The sequence below is a fragment of the Eubalaena glacialis genome, chromosome 17, assembly GCF_028564815.1.
Source record: "Eubalaena glacialis isolate mEubGla1 chromosome 17, mEubGla1.1.hap2.+ XY, whole genome shotgun sequence".
Taxonomy (NCBI): Eukaryota; Metazoa; Chordata; class Mammalia; order Artiodactyla; family Balaenidae; genus Eubalaena; species Eubalaena glacialis.
In genome coordinates this window covers 63,576,048-63,598,503 of record NC_083732.1, presented here as the reverse complement: position 1 = coordinate 63,598,503, position 22,456 = coordinate 63,576,048, and the positions used below count along the sequence as shown (strand labels likewise).

Sequence of the window (22,456 nt, the reverse complement as noted above, 5' to 3'; positions counted from 1 at the left end):
AATTTTTGCCAATTTGATTACTATGTGTCTCGGCGTGTTTCTCCTTAGGTTTATCCTGTATGGGACTCTCTGCGCTTCCTGGACTTGGGTGGCTATTTCCTTTCCCATGTTAGGAAAGTTTTCGACTATAATCCCTTCAAATATTTTCTCAGGTCCTTTCTCTCTCTCTTCTCCTTCTGGGACCCCTATAATGCAAATGTTGTTGCATTTAATGTTGTCCCAGAGGTCTCTTAGGCTGTCTTCATTTCTTTTCATTCTTTTTTCTTTATTCTGTTCTGCATCAGTGAATTCCACCATTCTGTGTTCCAGGTCACTTATCCATTCTTCTGCCTCAGTTATTCTGTTATTGATTCCTTCTAGTGTATTTTTCATTTCATTTATTGTATTGTTCATCTCTGTTTGTTTGTTCTTTAATTCTTCTAGATCTTTGTTAAACATTTCTTGCATCTTCTCAATGTTTGCCTCCATTCTTTTTCCAAGGTCCTGGATCATCTTCAGTACCATTATTCTGAATTCTTTTTCTGGAAGGTTGCCTATCTCCACTTCATTTAGTTGTTTTCCTGGGGTTTTATCTTGTTCCTTCATCTGGTACATAGCCCTCTGCCTTTTCATCTTGTCTATCATTCTGTGAATGTGGTTTTTGTTCCACAGGCTGCAGGACTGTAGTTCTTCTTGCTTCTGCTGTCTGTCCTCTGGTGGATGAGGCTGTCTAAGAGGCTTGTGCAAGTTCCTAACACAGTTCTTTTAGATATTGTCAGAGAGGGTAGACAAAATTAATTAAGGTCATATAATTTCAATTTGACAAATATAGCAAATTGAATTGAATATATTTTACTGATTTATCCTCTGTGAGGCTGGATATACTGATACTGAATATTAAAGCAATAACATTAGAAATCAGCAACAAAATGATAGCCTAGACCCATACATTTAAAAACACCTTGAAATTATTTATGAGTTAAAGAGGAAATCAAAATGGAAATTACAGACTATTTAGAAGTGAACAAAAAAAGGTCTAAATATCAAAACAGTACTCTGAAGAAAATTTATAGACTAAAAAACATTTTTTTAAGGAAACAAGAAAGGCTGAAAATAAACTAATAAAAAAACAAACCCTAAGACTTCAGCTCAAGAAGGTGGAGAAAGAATAGCAAAATAATGCAAAAGAGAGTTGAAGGTGGAATCCAAAAAGATAAAAACGAAAGATGTTTAAATCAAATCAAAACAATAGAATTGATTAGCAAAATGTGGTTCTTTGAGTAGACTAGTAAATTTGACAATGTTTTGTAAGTATGAGGCAAAGAAAACTGGAAGACTAATCACAAATAAATAGCACTGGGAGTGAGAAAGTTTATGACATCTTTGTAAAGGGATGTTTAAAGATTTTGTAACAACACAATTCTATTACTACTAAACTACTAACTTGGAAACTTTGGAAAATTGCACTTCTCTAACATATGTATAAGTTGCTAATATTGCCTCCCCCCAAAAAATAACTTAAATAGTAAAATAACCGTAGCAGATATTGAAATGGTAGTCAGATACCTATCTCAAAATTATACCAGACTCAGTCAGCATTTTTGGCAAATTGTCACACTCAAGGATCCAATTTTCCTGTTATACAAACTAGTCTAAAAGACTAGTGAATGTTGGAAAATTGCTAACCTCTTCCCTTGGTGTTAAGTCTGGATAGGAACAGCACAAGAAAAATGATAGACCAGTGTCACTATGACACAGATAAAAACAAATATCAAATCAAATGCAGTGTATTAAAGAAATCATTATAACTATGTTTTCTGCTAAGGATACAAGGACATTCAAAAATATCTCCAAAATTATTGTTTGGTTAAAAAAACAGCAAGTTATAGAATATATTGACAGTATAATACAAGTTACTATATATATATAAAGCAATACTACCTAGATTTTGTGAAGAGAATTTTTACATTTACAAAAATGCAGATGTTTATATTACGTAGTACATATATATGTTTATTATTATAAAAGCATGTGTAAAGAACTGGAAAGATACACAACAAATTGGTGCTAGTAGATTACAGAAGAACCAGGAATGTGTGATTGTTGGAGTGTCAAGAGAGACCGTAACTTTATGTCAAAATTTTATTTTTTAAATTTAAATTAAAATTTTTTTTGCTGTTGTTTGAGGATGACTGTATTAATGTGATTTCATGTAACTTAAAAACCAAAACAATTACCACAGTTATCTGCAACTGACATTCCTAGATTCACAAGGAAGATCCCAGATATTTGGAGTTTCCTTGAGAACATGTCAAAAGGGTGTTTTAATGTGCTCTTAAGAGATTTTTTTTTTCAACCTCCTTCAATTTAATTCATCCACAAAACATTTGTTGAGGAACATATCTGGGTAATTTGGAATGCAAAATTGATTCCTGACATAAGGAGCTTTTTGGTGAGTCTAACTGGGGAAGTAATTCCACCAACAGGTACTAGGGAGTGTGGCAGATCCTGTGTGGAGGGTATTCACTGATCGTTTTGGGAGCACATAGGCAGAGAGTATCACCTTGTGTCCTGGTTTCAATCTAAAGATTTCCTGTATCATGTACAGATTACAAAAATAAGAAAAGTTTTTGAGATTTGGGGAAAATACATATGTATATATATGTGTGTACGTATGTAGTACAAACAGAAAATCTGAATCTTGTTCGTAATTGTTCTGTTAGGAACAACCGCATTAGCTCCAACAACCTCAGTTTCCCTATCTACAAAATGAGAGAAATGCACTAATTGTTCCGTAAAGATCATTTCCTCATATCATGTCCATAACAGTAGTAAGAGAAAATTAAGATTGGAGAACATTTTCATCTTTTGCTCTGAAATATCTTGGCTATAGAGAGAGTACATCTCTTAAATTTGCTGTATGGATATCATATGCCTGAAAGCCTTGAAATCTGACATATCATCTATTTTTACAGAAATTGAAAAAGAAAGTTGTGGTGATCCTGGTACACCCTTATATGGAATTAGAGAAGGTGATGGATTTTCTAATCGTGATGTTTTAAGGTTCGAATGCCAGTTTGGATTTGAATTAATTGGAGAGAAATCCATTGTTTGTCAAGAGAATAACCAATGGTCTGCAAACATACCCATCTGCATCTGTGAGTACCAAATGCTTTGCTTCCAGATAGCATATGTTACCCTGTCCTTGCATATAATTGCTTTTGTAATTAATTGCAAAGAACTGGAACTGTGTAATTATTTTTGAATGAGTAGCACTTTTCAACATTATCTTTAACAAGTGTGCTTATGCCAAATTATAAATTTCATTGCAGATTTAAATAAAGTTAGCACAGTTCACTTGGTAATGGCAAAGTATATTCTACATATGTCCTCATAACACTTTATTGGTGGCATTTTATACTTTATAGATAGAATACTTCTTATGGAAATTATACATCTGAGCTAATTCTATTAGGCTTATTTATTTTAACAAGATAGTATATGCTTATTTGCAATCAGAAACACTTAAAATATTTAAAGCTTATATTCTATGTATAATGCATTAACTTATTTTTGCTTGTAGATGCTCACACTAATGCCTGCTTAAGTGCCATTTATTTATATTGCACAGAATAAAATTCATTAATGTTTGTGATATACAATATGCTTGGACTAAAATAATGTGTTTCTTCAAATACTTTAAAGCGTTCCAATTTAGCTGCAACAAGAATATAATTTGTTTTATCTGTTGATGCACTTTTAGGTTAAATTAAATACTATCTTCATTACCAACAAATACAGCTTACTAGGTGTGAATGCAATATTGAAAATTTTGCATTTAGTTTTGATTACAAATGATAACATATAAGCTCATAATCATGAAAGTAAAAAATAATTTTCTTGTTTTAAAATATGACTTTTCATCTGTACCCAACTTATAATGATCATGCTTTTCATTTGTGAAATCCTTTATTCCCTACAAAGGCATTAGCACAAACTTTACTTCAATATATAACTTTTTTAAAACGTTTAGCAGTTTTCAAGACCTGCATTTTATCTGAATTTTAATTTGTGCTGCAAAACACACATTTTCCTTTATTAAAAATGTTGATTATTTAACATTTTAAAAATATTTAACATTTTTAAACACGTACTGAGAACTTTTAAAGTGAGTGGAGGCCAAACGTTTTCTAATATATATATATATAATCTTTTTTCCTCTGTGTAATAGATCATTTTTTTAAAATCCTTCCTCTACTTTCTAAATGTTCTGTGTGAACCTTTAAATCATATTTTTTAAAAGCTAAAAAAATAAATCTGAGGGGAAATAAAGACTAACCTTAGTATGGTATGGGAGTTCTTATTTAGTTCTTTTTCCAGCGTTAGCCCCTAGTGGCAGCTATCATAAGTGTTAATTCATCTCCTTATCTGTGTTGTAAGCTATCAGAGCATCCCATGACCATGGTAGGAGTGAAATTCACCTAGTTACTACCCTCACTCCAAGTTTTCTCCAGGGTGTATTATCCCAGTTATGTTAATACCTACATAATATTTGTGTGCGTTTGTTTTCAGTCATTTCGTGAGCATTATTGTTTTCTTTGGAAATGTCTATATACTTCTCCAATATTTTTTTAAGCACAGAAACTAAAACTTTGCACTGCACTCTAACATGGACATGATAGATGTCAAAATAAATTGCTGTTATTACTCCAATTATATTTTTGTGCATATTTAAGCATACAGTAATTCAAAGTACTAGTAGCCTTCCTTAATAATGTGCAAACAATAACATATTTTTTTCTGTTTTATAAGATAGATTATATTGTTTAATATTATTTTTTTCAAACTGCTAATTGATTATTATAATTGTTGGCTATGGCAAAATGAGGTAATTTGAATTATTTGAGGTAATAAATTTGAAAATTTATTGTTTTTTATAATCTTCCTATTTTAACAGTTCCTTGCCTCTCTAACTTTACTGCACCAATGGGAACAGTCCTTTCTCCTGATTATCCAGAAGGGTATGGAAATAATTTAAATTGCATCTGGACAATAATCTCTGATCCAGGGAGTCGGATACACCTTTCTTTCAATGACTTCGATCTGGAATCCCAGTTTGACTTCCTTGCTGTTAAAGATGGAGACTCTCCAGACTCCCCAATTCTTGGAACCTTTACTGGGGCTGAGGTGCCTTCTCATCTTACTAGTAATAGTCATATACTACGATTGGAATTTCAAGCTGACCACTCAATGTCAGGACGTGGCTTTAACATCACTTATAACAGTAAGTTTAATTTTTCCATATAACATATTTCTACACATTAGAGCTAGAAAGGAATCATACAAAACAGCTCTCTTGTTCCACAGATAGGAAACTTGAACAAGTCATATACATAATTTGTATCAGGGACAGTCTTTCAGCCCTTGATTTCTAACCATATTTTTACTCCTTACTGTGTCATTTCTCTTTGTGAGAGGCCTGATATTAGGGAGATATATTTCAAATATAATTATTATATCAACCAATATATTAGCTTATTATATTAAATCTTATAAACATAATCTCAAACCTACTATACATAACATATTTTGCTCTGTTACTGGTATGCAAACATAAAAGGGGGATAGATCCTTCCTTCAAGATATTCATAAACCAGTAGAGGATTTTAAACAAATAATGACAACACAGAGTTATAATTCCAAAGACAAAATTAGCTAGACTATCAAAGTATCGCAGGGAAGGAAATCACTAATTCCGGAGCAGCAGGTTACTGAGCTGACTTAGCAAAGATGCTACGGGGGGAAAATAACTTAGTGATTAAGAATATCAGCTCTAAGGTCAAACTATGCAACTTCAAATCTTGGCTTTGCTACACTTTTACGTTTAATAACAGAGCCTCAGTATTCTCATCCATAAAGTCATACTGGGTTTTTGTAAGGAGCTGTCGATGAAAAAAATAATCAGTGGTCAATCTAAGAAAGAAATGAACTTTTTTTTCCAAGCCAACCTGTGGATTATAACCTGGGAGACAGTCTTTCAGAAAGCTCTGAGGACTGTTCCACCTGTTAGAGGTCAAAGCACAGTTATGCAAGTTTTTGAGACAAAGGGTTATAGTCAAATGACCTATTAACAGTTTACACAATCCAGATCTGTACATCCAAAGCAAGTAGTGGGTCATCATGATCCCTTATGAGATTAAGAAGGAATGTTATCTACTAAGGAGGTCTGGTTAATGCAGATGAACAATACACACTAAAAAGGAAGGAAGAAGCCCAAGAGGGCAGAGAAAAAATTTATGTTTAAATTTTTATCTTGCCATAAAATATGAATTTTATTTAATCAGAGCAAATAGGGTGATGCATGTAAATAATTCAGCATACATACCTAATAAATACTCAGTAAACATTAACAGTTGTTGTTTAGTTATCTTCTGAAGTATTCCCTTGTCAATTCTTATTCTATTATTGTATTTATTACATTGCTTTAGATTTAAGAATTCTTCGATAGTTATTCGATAGTTATTCGATAGTTATTTAGCTATTGTCTATCACCCATATTTTTTGTATTTCAAAAGGATGAATATTATTTTTCTGAAAATAACGTGGTGTAGATATAGCAAAAAGATGAATCACATAAATGAGAAAATACCTTAGTAAGTTAACTTACATACTAATTCTTCCGTGTGCACATGTTTTACCTGAAGCTGTAGAATGCTAGTGATTTTTATTGTTTTCTTCAAAGCTACCACACTCTGTCAGATTCTGACCAACTTGATGAGTTATTTAAGTGTCACATTATAATAGGATTTAATTTCCTGCTCTTTAAAAAAGCACTGCACCCCCCTCACCCTTGCCCCAGCCCGTTCAGTGCTGAGCTTTGTCAATCAATAACAAAATGCAGTTATTGTCTTTTCAAAGTGCTTTTAAAAGCACAACAGAAAACAATAATTAGAAATAAGTGTACCTAAAAAATAGATTTTATATATTTTAGAATTTACCTTAATATTATCTTATACTGTTTAACTTAAAAATGAGGAGACTGGATGATACAATTATATAATTTATGAACAATATCACAGTGATGATTTAGTGAAAAAATTTAAAATAACTGCATGTACCCATGCAGTATGTATATAATATTAAATCGTAAATACCCCTTAAAATGTTTTACATATTTAGACTTTGCTACTTTAAATATTCTTCCATTTATATTATACTAATTTAAACATTTATAATGCAAACATATAGGGCTCATGTAATCTATAATCTATGAGAAATTTAAGTAAGAACATTGTCCTTACACTTCTGCTACTTGCTGGGATGGGGCTAAATAACGCATCCTGGGAGATACAAGGTAAAATAAGATAGTGACCCTGAACTAAAGAACTCACATTCTCTTGAGAGACATGAGACAAATAATCCAAGATACAATATGTTGTGGAGAGGGACTTCGCTGGTGGTCCAGTGGGTAAGACTCTGTGCTCCCAATGCAGGGAGCCCGGGTTCGATCCCTGGTCGGGGGACTAGATCCCACATGCATGCTGCAACTAAGAGTCCGCATGCTGCAACAAAGATCCCGTAACTAGGCGCAGCCAAAATAAATAAATAAATATAAATAAATAAATAAATATTTAAAAAATACATGTTGTGAAGAAAAAATTTAAAGCCAGACCAGGGGATCCATTTCAATACTGTCTCTATGATCTGAGGCAAGCTACTTAACTTTTTCTGAATCTCACATTACTCTTTAGAGTAAATGGCTGTACTTTGCTCATCAGGCTATTCTAAATGTTAAGTGAGGTGACAATATATCTAAAGCTCCTATCACAGTGCCTAGAACATGGTGTTTGCAAAAGAATTAGCTTTTTTCCCTTTTCCTAGATGGCAGAGAGTAAATGATATATGGAAAATTATAGAGAAATTGTAAGACTTTCATAACTAGATTGAAACATTTCACTTTAATACTCACTGTGAGATGATCTCTTCGTTCCAAACAATAAATCACAAGAAAAGTTTTCAAAGGGACATAGTCAACCTGCTCTGTATCAACCTGCTCTGTATTCACATTAATTGGAATTCTGTCTAGCTTATACTGGATATTTTTGCTTAGATAAGGCAAATGATTTCAAGAAATAAGCAGAAACAATTCTATTTTGAAATTTTGTAATTGTAGTGTGTAGTTCACATTTTAAAACAACCACATCCATTACACAGAGAGAAACAGGTATGGTCAGAGGAGAGCCTCTCTATTTTTTTTTTTTTTTTTTAAATAAAGGCTTTTCTAGAAATGAGCATAACCATTTTAAAAATCATTTTTTCTCATCTCCAATACACAAGGGTCTGTCTCATACTGCTAGTTTGTGTGTTTTTCTCTTTTTTTGCTGTTCTCAAGCATTTGGACATAATGAGTGTCCTGATCCTGGAATACCAATCAATGCAAGGCGGTTTGGGGACAACTTTCAATTAGGAAGTTCGATTTCAGTTATTTGCGAAGAAGGATTTATTAAAACCCAGGGAACAGAAACAATTACGTGTATTCTTATGGATGGAAAAGTGATGTGGAGTGGACCAATTCCAAGATGTGGAGGTAAGCGCAATGGTCAGTGAAAAATACAATTGCATCATAACTGTGCACTAGAAACCGTAACAGGAAATTCATTGTTCTACCAGGACTCTTGTAATCTTAAAATATCATTTAGCATTATACTTTAGACATAGTATGTAGTTAAATTACACTTTTAATATTTATTTTTTTATTTTTATTATTTTAATTTTTAGAAATCTTTTAGAAGCTCCCTTTAAAAGGAGCTCTTATTAAAAGATACACATTAATAAACAGTAGATATTGGTTGCATGTGTAGAGTACCTTTAATATATTTCATAGTCACAGCTGAGTACACTTTATAGTTTCCAGTCATATTTTTCTTGGTCTTTTAACTATTCATGGTATAAATTGAATTTATTTTTAAAAAAGCATTAACTATTATTAATCATAATAAATAAATTTATGCTAAAGCACCCATTATTTAAAATGTATAATTTTTGTAGGCATAGTTTACTAAACATTTTTTTTTTCAATTTTGATTTGCCCAATAAAATGTAGTCAAGAAAGTTCAGGACAAAATATATGTGTGTTTTATATATCTATATATACATACACAATGTTTGGAAGTACCTATATATCTTTGAACATACATAGTCACATAAAGTCACAAATTATATTGGTAAGAAGGAAGGATGATCATCTTAAAGGTAAAATATATCAAGTATATAGCGTTTCAATATAGATTCTATAAGAGTGTTGGGGGGGGTTATTTAGAATTGTCACAGTAGGAAGTAACATTCTGAATTCTATTTTTCTCTTACTCTAAGGTTACACATACATTTTATTAAAAAATATATAAAAGGACTTTTACTAAGACAGATGAACTAGAGCCATTAAACACCCTTTAGTAGATCACCATGTAGTGATTAGGTGACAATTTTAAGTGGTTTCTTCTTTTTCTTGCTTTCCCAATTATTCTTGTTAGCTGTGCCCAAACTGACATTGGAACTTTGTTTTCTCAATTTCTAGCTGGTAAATTGAGAATATTTAATATATAACAGACTTAATTGAATAATACAGCTATTACTTATAAATGTTGAGTTTCATTGAACATTTTCATAATATCTCATGACGAAGTAATCCAGACCATGCAATTAAGTTTTCCTCTTAGCCCCTTCAATTAGCATCTCCCTCCTCTTCTAATTACTTTCTCATTTGTAACATCAGGGGGCTGAACTAGATGACTTCACTGTTCTTTTCCAAACCTCAAATATTATGGGCTTAGTAGGGGTTACCCTGACAATGGCTATGACTATGCTATTATGTTTAAAAAACATAATGGAGTTGCACAATACAGGACTAAAATAAAAAGAGAAAATTGAAAGTAGTGTTCAATTTTTTCCATCATACTCTGCCCTGCAGCTCATTCATTCTTTTAACCATAGTTCCCGACCTAGACTTGGGGAATCAGTCAGGAAAGCCTACATTAGTATTTGAAGGAAAAGTAGGAGATAAAAGTTTGTTCCAGGCAGAAGGCATAGCCCTGGTTCAGTGTGACTGGAGTGAAGGATAGAGGGACAGGGTTTGATGAATACAGAGACCTCTGAAGAATGAAATGCTTTGTAAAGAGCGCTAAGCAGATTAAAAATTATCCTGTGGCAACAGGAAGCCTCCTTAGTTTGGAAGTGACATGACCTGAGCCTCTCCCTCCCCTGCACTGGGAGTTGTTTACAGTTTCAGTAGACAGGCAGAGACTACCTACAGATAATTGAATCTCGTTGGATTCTCACTTGCCTAACTTGGGTGTTGGTTTAGGAGCTGCTTGGTGCCTAGCTGCATGGGGTGGTAAAAATAATGAGGTTGACGTCAACAAATCATTTGATGAATTGCTGCTTTATTTGAGAGAGCAATTTCAGTGAGATTTTTCACCATGAAAAATGAATGGTGTTTAACTTTTAAAAATAAGTGAAACAGAATATTCAGAACTAAGTTGGCACAGGCCAGTAGGCCCTTCAGACATCCTAAAGAGAACTTTATAAAGTTCCCAAAGGAGAAGAATATTATTTTCTGCATATGTGAGTGGAATTACATGCAGTTGGCTGGCTCACCTGCGAATGTCTGGATCCAACACGAGGTAGGAACATCACCAGGGATAAAGCTGGAGCCAGGGAAGACAGAATGGTAGTGGGCTGGAAGCGATCATACAGTGGCACTTGCCAGATTACCTGCCACATCCCAGGCTGTGTTTTGAGCCAGGTTCCACCAATAAAGCAGACTGATTTCAGCTCCTGTATAACTAACTCTGGTGGGTTTCATTTCTAAGACTCTAATTAAGGTTTGTAAAGATTTCCTTTGGTTTTGCCTGAATTCTACTTAGGTACTAATAAGAAGAGCCTGAGACTAGCTGAAGAAAGCTTATGTTTTTCTTTTCCTAAGTTTTTTTTTTTTTTTCCTTCTTTTTTTTTTTTAATCACACCACTTCCTACCCCATTCCCCAAGCTGCCACATAGCCACTCCAACTTACACAAAGAATTATGTCTGGAAGCTCTCTCTGCCTATAGTCTTTGTTCTTTAGACCTTCCATATTTTGACAGAAAAGTTTTGCTTATTATCTATTATAGTTTTTCCTTTGGGTCTCTCTCACAGCTTCCAATATATGCTTAATATTTTCGCTAAAACTGTTTTATAATCATCGTATTAAACACTTTATATAGTGAAATATGTACATGTTTATGTATTCTGATTAATACAAATAACTTTCTACTTTTATTTTCATTACACAAAAAACTCCAAAATCAAATGTATTGTTAAAAATTGCTAATGTGCATGGATTGCTGTGTGTTAAAATTAGAAAACGGAAAGAATTTGTTTTAATCAGAATTTATAGAGCAAAGGAAGTCACTATAAAATGTTTTGATAAGAAAACCCGGGGCTTCAACTCACTTTAAGATTGCCTTCTCCCCACAACTCCTCTCTGTCACAGTAGAGTAGAAGTTTAGGCATATTGGCAAATTAGTGATCCACCCACATCAACCAGTCTTCAACCCTAAAACTGTGGCAAATCTTTGAGAAAAGTGAAAAAAACTTTTTGTCTGCCGTAGGCCTTGAATAAGGATTCTTCAAACCAAAAGGGAGAAATGAAGTCACATATGTTGCAGTTCTGTGATCCCATAGCTGAACTTAGATTTATTTCGGATAGCTTAAATACAATTGTTAACAGAATTGGGTTATACATTTTATTCATTGACCTGAAGTTCAACACTGATACATTAGCTAAGGATAGATTTAGGCTATCTTTGTGAAAATTTGAACCTTTTTCTTTAGAATGGGGTGATCGAACTTCCTCATGAGGAAGAAAGATTTGATGCTTTATAAAGTCTTGTGATCTTTCAGTTTTGCTAATTGAAAACAAAATACATTAATTTTTTATAATTAGCATTGAAATCATTCACTTTGAATTCCACAAACTGTCTGCCTAACTCAATTTAGTAACAATCAATGACTCTTTCACCCACACCTAGACAGTAGCCTGAATATAACTGGCTCTATCTAGGGCCAGTCTCTGCATGGTGACTTCAAAGACACATCCTGAAACCATGAAGAATAGTGTGAATGGTTATCATAGGTCTCCTTTAATGGGCTGACACAGGGATTTTCATGATTTTCTACCTAGAAATCTTCCTAAAAATCTTCTTCCTCTTTCTCCACCAAAGCTTCCCACTCATAGCAACTGCATAAACACTCTCCTTCTCTTCTGCTGTAGTCCCTTCACATTCATTTATTCTTCACACAGCCCAAGTGCCCTATTGGGCACCTTGTGAGCGTCCTCCGTAAATTCAGCTCTCCAGAAGTGCAATTTTCTTATAAGAATCTTTCCCCTTGGAATTCCTTCTCTCTTCACTCGTTTTCTTTCTTTTTATGGGATCAGAATTCCTTTCAGGGACCTCTGAGGGCATTGCCAGGCTCACCCACGTGTATCCTTCAAAGTTGCTTCTATCAGCCTTGGTTCTAGGAAATTTGGAATAAGGAGGGAAGGGGCAACCTTAAGTACATTTGGATTTATTTCTCTCTTCACTTGTGTGTGTGTGTGTGTGTGTGTGTGTGTGTGTGTATCTCCTGAAACACAGGTAAGATGGTGCTTTTACTCATTTTTCTCAAAGGACTAGTGGGCTACTAAATTTTCTTTACTGCACCAAGCAATGTAAACTGGAGTCAGCCCTTACCACAAATCCTGGAATCTTTTTCTCACACAGTAAAATCCCATAGGATTTCTAGTCACTGGAATATTCCTTGTGACTAATACTGCTACATAGAAGGCAACATTTAAGGTATAATATTTGACCCACTCAGAGAGGTTTCCTTAGTGCTTTAGGAAACCCACTGGTCTCTGCCCACCTATTTTCTTCCTGTCCAAGGGCCAGCTCCAGAGGATTGAGACATACCTGCCTTATTGTCCATACCTCAAGTGATCTGAGCATCATTATTTGGCCTTCTGTCTTCATTGTCTCTTTTTACCATTTATAGTTTAAAGTCTATTTTGTCTGAGGCCTTCTTTCTTAAGTACAGCCATCATTACTTATTTTTCTCAGCTTTGATTCACTTTATCAGATGCACGAGACCCTTTGTAGTGGGGAACGAGTCTATGGTTATATGGTAAATTGTCTTTAAGTCTGCTCTGTCATGAATTTTTACAAGTGCTCCTGGTCTTCCTATCTTTTGTTCGTACCTTTTCCTAGCTATCTTGTTTTAAAATATAGCTATGCGTTTACTGCATATCCAGAACATATTGTTCCAGCACTTGCACTCAGCTCAAATTCATCTGGATACTTATGTCCTCTAGTTTGGTGAAGCCAACCACCATAAGATGGAGGTTTTGATGGATCTGAGTCCACTAATAGATCCAAATGCCCAATGTCATAACCTCAAATGCTTACAAGAGCAAGACAGTAACAGAAATAAATTACATGGGCTGAATAAAACAGGCTATCTCACAAGCAGTGAGCACTGTCATCTAGAGTTTTCTGTTTTAAAAAGCAGGACAATTGGACATAAATTATTTTCTGTCTCTGTTGCAGTCATATAAGGCAACTGTTCCTGGATATGAGGATTTATTATTCATTGGTGAATGTCATTATAAAAAAAATGCTACCTAATTATACTCATGTAGACTGAAGGATGAGAAGGATTTATTTGCAGACCAAAAATGAGAGTTGGGTTAAAATGTCTTCATTATTTCTTTATAAAATCTGAAATACATGCCATTTACATTTTAAAATCGAATGTTCCTTAATAAAGTTATAAAATTATTTAACTGTTCATGAAAAATGTTGGACGAATCTAAAAATTGTGTATTTTATTAAATTTCATTTTAATAAATATACTACTCAGGATCATTTTAGTCTCTCTTCCTGGTTTCTCTTCATTTCTGTGATCTCTGTTTGTATGTGTTCCAGAGCTAGGTCTTGAATATTTTCTCCTATTTCCACTCACTCTATTCATACTTTTCATCCAGTCTCCAGCTTTAAATAACACCTATGTGTTGATGGCTCTCAAATTTACATTCTTCTAATTCTCTGTCCAGAAGTCCAGACTCATCTATTCAACTTCCTCCTCAATATCTCCACTTAGATGTTTAATAGGCATCTCAAACTTAGCCTGTCCAAAACTGATCAGATTTCCCCGGTCACTCCAAACCTGATACTCTCGCAGACTTTCTCCATCATCATTAATAGCACTCCATTCTTCCAATAATTCAGGCGAAAACTCTTGGGAGTAGTTCCTGACTCCTTTCTTTCTATCACAACCATACGCAATCCATCAGAAAAATCTGTTAGCTCTACCTTGAATTCCTATATTCAAAACCCATCTACTTCTTACTTCCTTAACTGCTGACATCCTGGTCCCAGCAACCATCATCTCTGGCCTAGATTACTGCAACAGTCTTTTAACTGGTCTCATTTCTTCCGACTTTGCTCCTATTCAGTTCTATAGAAACAGTTTGTTATTCAGTTTACCCGTGCCCATCACTTAGTTTCTTCATAGTTATTTCTCTTATGGGACTCAGAAGGCCCTGATACGTATATACTATCTGCTTCTCTCCTCCTTTTTACCTGGCTCTTTGTCTCCCATGCCATCTTCACTGTAGCTAGCAATGCCCTCTTTGATCTAAAGCAACCCCCTCAACAAAAATGGAAATAGAATATTGGCCTTCTGGATTACATGGTCATGTTCTTGAATATAATTAGGATGTAATACATTCAATGAACTGCTTTGTAGATAAAGAGGATTATATTTAATAAAATACATTGGAAGACTCGGATGAATGCTATTGGCTCAAAGTGGTTGATTTAATTAAGATGCTGAGTTAAGACTAACTGAAAGAAAGTTTTTCCTTCCTTGTGAAGATTCATAATAATTTCTCATATTGTTATCATTGTAGCCTCCCTGAGAAGAAAAACAGTGAAAGCAAAATGCATGACTAACAAGGTATACAGGCAAAATTTCCTGTTACTTTGGGAATGACAACTTATACGCTACCAGCTAAGGAGAAAAATGTTGCAGTATCCCTGTCCATAAAAAATTGAGGTTCAGATACCTCCTTTGTGGCTTATTAAGTGAGTTCTAACTGACTCATTTCTCTCAATCATAACCTCAGCTATCCCACTCCCAGTTTATATAAGCAGCAAAAGAAAAGTGAGGGAAATCGAGATCTATATCTATCTATCTACCTACCTACCTACCTACCTAAACTGTTGGAGTCAAAAGTTGTTCAGCTTTTCCTTCATCTCCCCATAGGAAGGAGGATGCTAGTCTCCTTCTCTTCAAGCCAAGTTAAGGGGAAGGACTCTAAAAGAATCCCTCGTAAGGGAATGCAGTTGCCTGTGAAAAAGAGGAACTAGAATCGCCAGGTGGATATCTGATTATACAGTGTACTTGCTGATCTGCCTTCTATACTGAATGAACAAGAGAAAGAAAATTGGTAAAAACTGTCAGATTAAAGAGAGGGAAAGCTGGCTAGTTGAAATCATTTGGCAAGTCAATGATGTGAGCTTCCTCTGCATCAAATGAATACCAAAGAAGGTACCCTGGCTTGGCCACTAGGTAAAAGAAACTCAACAACCAGAGACCATAGGATGTACTGTCAGGGGTGAAAGCAGGGAGGTAACTGGAAAAGGTTGATCTTCTCTTCTATCAGGAAATTTCCTGATAGAAGTGAGAAGCCACGCTTCTAATTCTTGGCCTTTACAAAGAACTCATTTATTATCCTTATGGAAAAAACAAAACATTTTCCATATCTGACAAATAGAAAATCTCAGGGACCAGTTAGAGTTAGTGAGGAAACAGCAACAGTCCGGAGAGGACTATGACAGCACACTTTTCCTCATTTTAGCCCTAACACACCACAGGAAAAAGGACCTAAAGGGAAGAGGAAGGGGACGTGCTGAGAAAGGATACAGCATCTTCTCTGCTCCAACTGCTGAAGCGAATGGAGGAATGAATCACCAAGTGCTGGTCCTCCATCAGCACCCTCCTCCCCATCCTCCAAGGTGCTCAAAGATGCACCTTGGGTGGGTAGGTGGAGGAAATAAGACAGAATTTTAAATTGGATTGGACCAAGTTTTTTAATACTGCAAGTGATGAGAATTTTAGAGGATGTGCCCAACACTTCTTTAAGGAGAGGGAGATTTGTCAGTGCATGTTTGAAGGCAGTAATGAAGGAAGGAAGGAAGGGAGGGAGGGAGGGAGGGAGGGAGGAAAGAAAGAGAGAGAGAAAGAAGGAGAAGGAGAGAGAGAAGGAGAGAGAAAGAAAGAAAAAGAAAGAAGGAAAGAAAGAAAAAACAATTTCTGTTTTCATTCCACTGATTTCAGAATATTCCATAAAATGCTTACTCAAGCAAGAACTTCCTTGCCCTCAGTAGAGAACTCCCTTCATAACTATGGCTTAAGTTCCTTTCTACTGTAATGGGATATCTTAGAGAATTCCTTGAGTGAGTAGGATGGGACTAGGGTCCCTGGAGAACTGTTTGACAGCAAGGCTGGACTTGCATGCCAATGAACTTCCCCTTTGAGGATAAGGGATTTTCTCTTGAATCTCAGCTAGCCTCAAAGGGAAGGAAATCCTTCTCATTCACAGACGTTGCACTCTCTGGAGGGAGTTCGTTTGAGGGAGCAATTAGAGTAACAGTCTGATGCATAGATCAGAATATATTGTGGTTCTCATAGAGAGAATGTGTGTTCACACACATATACCTATTCATATCTAATAATAGACTCCTCTTTTAGTTACATATTAAGGTAGTATTAAATTCCTAGAGGACTACCATAGGGAAAACTAATTTAATAGCAATCTGCAGGGTTTTGCTCCTAATTTCTGTGGAGCTGGGTAGGGGAAGGGTAGAAGGGGTTATAGAAATGGAAAGAGATTCAGAGCTGTGATTGCTTGTCTGCATTCCTGGCACTTTAATTCCTATGTTTCTGACTTTCTCTTTTTACCCAAGATAGAGATGCAACTTGTTTCCCATAATTTTCTTTGAAACATCATCCAGTGTGTTGAGGTTAGACAGAGCAGGTGATTACTTACCACACCTATAACCAACCATAAAGCAAGTTTAAAAATTTAAAAAAAAAAAAAAGGAAAGAAATCGAACTCTCATTGTTTATAATCCCCAAGATCAAAACCTAGCTCTTCTTCCGGTCCTCAATTCCCTTCTGAGCACCTAAGTGCCACTTCTCAGATGAAAGAGCACCAAAATTCTGAAGCATTTTTATTCAAAAGAATTTTAGCTGAATACAGTCTGAAACACTTCTGACTCATCATACAGATCTTAAAACATACTGGGTATTTGGAATTTGTCCATTCTGAAGCAGGAGGGAAGGGGGCAGGGCACAACCTTTGAAAGAATGACATAGCCCGAGGACATGACATAAACTGATTAGGACCAAATGGGTACAAGATGGCAGACAAGTCGACTTCCACTAGACCTTGAGCCTCAGTATACACACTGTAACAAATCAGCAAGCTAAATGACACACCCACAGGTACCATGACAGTTCCAAGGCCAACCATAAGGATCAAAAAGTGAGCGGTGGCCCAATTCCTGGAAATCCCCACCCCTTCCTGAAATAGCTGGAATACTCCTCCCACTCATTAGCTTATGAAATTACCCACCCCTATAAAAACTGACAACCCCATACCCTGGTGCCTTTCTCACCTTCTGAGATGGCCCACACTCTGTCTGTGGAGTGTGTTTCTCTCTAAATAAATCCATTTCTTACCTATCACTTTGTCTCTCACTGAATTCTTTCTATGATGAGACATCAAGAACCTGAGCTTCATTAAGTCCTGAAACCAAGTGTGTGATCTCAGTTGGAAGACTGTGGGTTTTGGCCGGGTTCAAGTCCCAGCTATGTGGGTTCAAGTCCCAATCAGGGTTTTGGCCAGCTTTGAGTCTCGGATGCGTGGGTTCAAGTCCCAATCAGGCTTTTGGCTGGGTTTGAGTCCTGGCATGTGGGTTCAAGTCCCAATCTGAGGTGCATGGTTTCAATTCTACTCAAAGTAACACAGAAATGAGTCATCACTCCAATGAAAATTATTTATAACAGACTTTCTTCAGGCCTTAGAAAAATGAAACAGGATAAATGAACTATTTCTACTTTATCGTTTATGCTTTGTTTTCATTATTTAAAATGGGGAGAAGTTAGAGGCAACAATCTGTATTTCACTAACAGATGGAAATTACCTCTTTATCCCAGGAACCTGAGTGATTATCCAGGAGCACCTTGGAGCTACAGACTAGCCATATCCTCTTAGATTTTGTCAGCTTGGTCTGTGGGCCAAGAGCTATAAAATGACCTGAGGGATTGGAGTGGAGTGAGGGTTTTGTTAACAATGCCCTCTGGGTCCTACCTTATAATTACTAGAAGTGCGTTCTGGGAATCTGCATTTTAACAAGTTTTTAATCTAAACTCACCTCTAGGTATCCACAAATGTTTGAAAGTAACCACTGCATGACACCAAAAGTTCCTCTCCTCATTTTCCACTAACTATAAGCTTCAGAAACAAAAGCTACTTGACTTTCCCTCATACATTAGTATTGTTGTCAAACCTAAGTTTGTGTGCCTGATGCAGAGCGAGGCCAAACAAACCGAAAAGTCAGAGTTTAGAACAGAGAAAGGTTTATTGTAAGGCCAAGCAAGGAGAATGGGCAGCTCATGCTCAAAAGACCCCCAACTACCTGATGGTTTTCAGGGAAGAGTTTTTAAAGGCAATATTTGGAGTGAGAGCTGCAGGGTGTGTGACTTTCTTCTGATTGGTTGGTGGTGAGGTAACAGGATGGTATTCCAGGAATCTTGTGCTCAGCCTGGTTACCATCCTCCACCTGGGAGGGAGCCTTAGTTCCTGTAGAAGAACTCAAAGATGTATTGTTATGTATACCACTTGGGGAGGAACCAGGGCCATGCTTTATTGCTGCACTATTGTTTCTTTTTTTTCTTTTTTTAAACATCTTTATTGAAGTATAATTGCTTTACAATGGTGTGTTAGTTTCTGCTTTATAGCAAAGTGAATCAGTTATACATATACATATGTTCCCATATCTCTTCCCTCTTGCATCTCCCTCCCTCCCACCCTCCCTATCCCACCCCTCTAGGTGGTCACAAAGCACCGAGCTGATCTCCCTGTGCTATGCGGCTGCTTCCCACTAGCTATCTATTTTACATTTGGTAGTGTATATATGTCCATGACACTCTCTCATTTCTTGACTGCTTTTCCCTTGTGTCTCCATCTCCTCACTTCCCAGAATAATAACTCTTTGAATCTGCCCTTTGGAACTCAGGGAAAGTCTAGGAGGCTGAAGCTATTTTCCTACAAACAAGGAATTGGGCATATGAAGAAGCTTTTGTACCCGGGAGGGCGCCACAGTGTACTGCTTGGTTTCGGTATTTCTCACTTTATTCTTTCTCTGCTCTTTCTGTCCCTCTACCCCTATCTTCTATTCATTTTTTTTTTTTAATCAAACTCACCTCTGACAAAATCTCCTTCAAGAACTCTTTCTTAATGCCCTTGGGATGTCACCTGTCTCTCCCCTACATTTCCAGCCTATCTGGCTCAAGCATATATTTATTCTTCATGTTAGCTGTCTGTCTTCCTTGTAGAAACTGTGTGTCTCCTGAGGACAAATATAGTGTCATATAGATTTTTTTTTTTAATTTCATCACCTGGCATAGTATCTTATATGCATCAAAAGCTAAATAATTTTTTGAATTAATAAATACATGAATAACAAATAAATTAATATCAGGGGAGCACTTAAAATTGTATGGTTAGAATCTCAAATTTACATTAAAAACTTTGGGTTGAATATTCTATCCTCCTAACTATCCATTTCTGTCTTCATTAAACCTATTTTAAGGAGAATAGATACGCTTAAATAAATATCTCTCTTGGAAAATTAATCCAATACATCTATCATGGAAGTAGTTTCTAACTTGGAATTTGAAGATTTGAATTTGAATCTCACCTCTGCTACTACCCAGATCTGTGTTTCTCATCAAGTCATATGTTTGATGATTTTTTTCCTTACTTGCAAAACTGGCATAAGAAAGAAACAAGCATTTTTATGCTACAAGCTTATTAAAGTAATTAAGTTAAGAAATGTATATAAAAGCATACTCTAAACTGGAAAGCATTATGACTGTCTTAGTTGGTATAGCAGAAATGGCCAGCTGTTTACCTTTAAGCTGTTACCCCATTCATTATACAGAGTTGTAGGTAGGAAATAGCTACCCAGCTGAGCGACTTCATTTCACAGCCTCCTTTGAAGTTAGGTACGGCCAAGTGAGTAAGTGGAAGTAATGTAAATAATGTCCAAGCTGTGGTCCATAAAAAGCATACACAGAGTGGTCCTCTATGCTCTGTTTCCTTTCCTGCCAGCTAAAATGGAAATGACTCCCATGGCAATCTAGAAAATCGCCTGCTGAAAATGGCTGAGGCTTTGTCATCCTGGGTCTTAAGAGACTAGAAGGAGGATGGCTGTTTTGCTGATAGGCACACTTCATTGTACTGTTACATGAGTGTATTGAAGAAAAATTTCACCAGAGTTAAACAGGCAAGGAAGACTTTATTAAAGACTATTGCAATAAGGAGGAGTGATTGAATTCAAATGCACTGAGGGAAGGTTTTTAAGGGCTGAGATGAGCTAGTGGTAAAGTGATGGAGGAAGTTAGATGAAGAGTTGAGAGTCTTGAAGAAGCCTGTCTAGAGTTTAGTCAAGATGAAGGCCGTTTTGGTCAAGTGAAAAATAAACTACTGTGTTAAGCTACTAAAATTTAGGTATTTATTTATTTTACCAGCTACAATCATCTGAATTCACACTCAGTTAGGAGAGAGGAAGACCCAAACAGAAATAGTCCATCCCAGCTTTGCCCCATTGTTGTGTTATAATGCATAATGGTCAGTACCTACTTAAATTGTATTAAATTAAAATATTTTTTCAAAGGTTACATCTTAAACCTCTTTTATTTTCTTCTCTAAGTATTCACCTTAATCTTTCACTTATATTGAAGCCTTAACATCAGCCTATGTTGAAAATGACACGTAATATAACTAAGAGCTCCAGATTCTATTTTCTGTTGTTTCTTGTGATATTTCACAGACCTTTTAACCTCAACACTGAATCTCATTATCTTTCCACATAAAATTCCTTCCTGTTTTGTGTTTCCTATTTTGGTGAATGGCGTTATCTTCCATAACGTTGTATATGCCAGGGGCCCAATGACCAATTTAGACTACTTCATCTTGCTCACTCATTGCATGTAATCAATAAATGCTTTTGAGACTGTCTCCTAAATATCTCCATATTTAGCCCTTTCCTGTTACCACCATATATCAGAATCTGATTATACCTTCCTAGATAATTGTGACAGTCTCCTAATTGATCTCATCAACTCCAGGTACTCTGCTTCTAGTTCATTGTACCTGTAACTTTCATTTAAATGAAAATTGTATTATTTGTCTATATATGTTTATGTAGTCTTTGTCTACAATTTTTTTTAACATCTTTATTGGAGTATAATTGCTTTACAATGGTGTGTTAGTTTCTGCTGTATCACAAAGTGAATCAGCTATACGTATACATATATCCCCATATCCCCTCCCTCTTGCGTCTCCCTCCCACCCTCCCTATCCCACCCCTTGTCTACAATTTTTCATTTGTCTATGGTTCACTTTCCTAAATATAGCATCATATCAGGTCCTTTTTTTTTTTTTGGCCGCACTGCATGGCATGTGGGATCCTAGTTTCCTGACCAGGGATTGAACCCATGCCCTCCGCAGCAGAAGCATGGATTCTTAACAACTGGACCACCAGGGAAGTCCCATTAGGTCCTTTTCTACTCTTCTTCCTTCATCTCTCATCACTTCTTGGTTCCCTAAAAAAGGTAACTGGCATTACTCAAAAACATGAACATAATTCAGCCTTCTACTCTTAAGCACATGCTGTTTCTTCCATTTACAATATCCTCTCTCTCTTTTTCTCCTGGTGAATTCTGACTCATCCTTGAAGACTCAAATTAAATAGAATCTCTTCTGTGAAGACTTAATTCCTGTCCTCTTCCAGACCCCGTGTCCCATGGACAGATCTTTCTTATATAATTTATGACATTATTACCTTTTATGTTTATGTTTCTGTGTTTTGCACGTGGGCAGTGTGATAAAAAGAAAAAGAATATCTTAATTACATTTGTAAAGAAGTTTCTAGAGTCAAATTACCTCTGTTCAAATCCTTGCTAGCTGATGTGCAAATTATTTAAATTCTCTGCACATCAATGTTCATATCTACATATGTGGTTGGATTATTTTGAATATTACATAAAATAATACAAAGGACTTCTTATATAGTGCCTGGCACCTAGGAAACATTTGATAAATGTTAG

General features: G+C 35.7%; 1 protein-coding gene across 3 annotated transcripts in view; it reads left to right on the top strand.

Moving 5' to 3' along the window:
• The window catches only part of CSMD3 (CUB and Sushi multiple domains 3), a 1,197,799-nt gene that overhangs the window by 741,298 nt on the left and 434,045 nt on the right, over positions 1–22,456 (top strand). For all 3 annotated transcript variants that reach the window (XM_061171997.1, XM_061171996.1, XM_061171995.1), the window contains 3 exons: positions 2,955–3,137; positions 4,937–5,263; positions 8,372–8,566. In XM_061171997.1, coding sequence (XP_061027980.1) covers positions 2,955–3,137; positions 4,937–5,263; positions 8,372–8,566 — 705 coding nt within the window. The remainder of the gene's footprint in view (positions 1–2,954; positions 3,138–4,936; positions 5,264–8,371; positions 8,567–22,456) is intronic.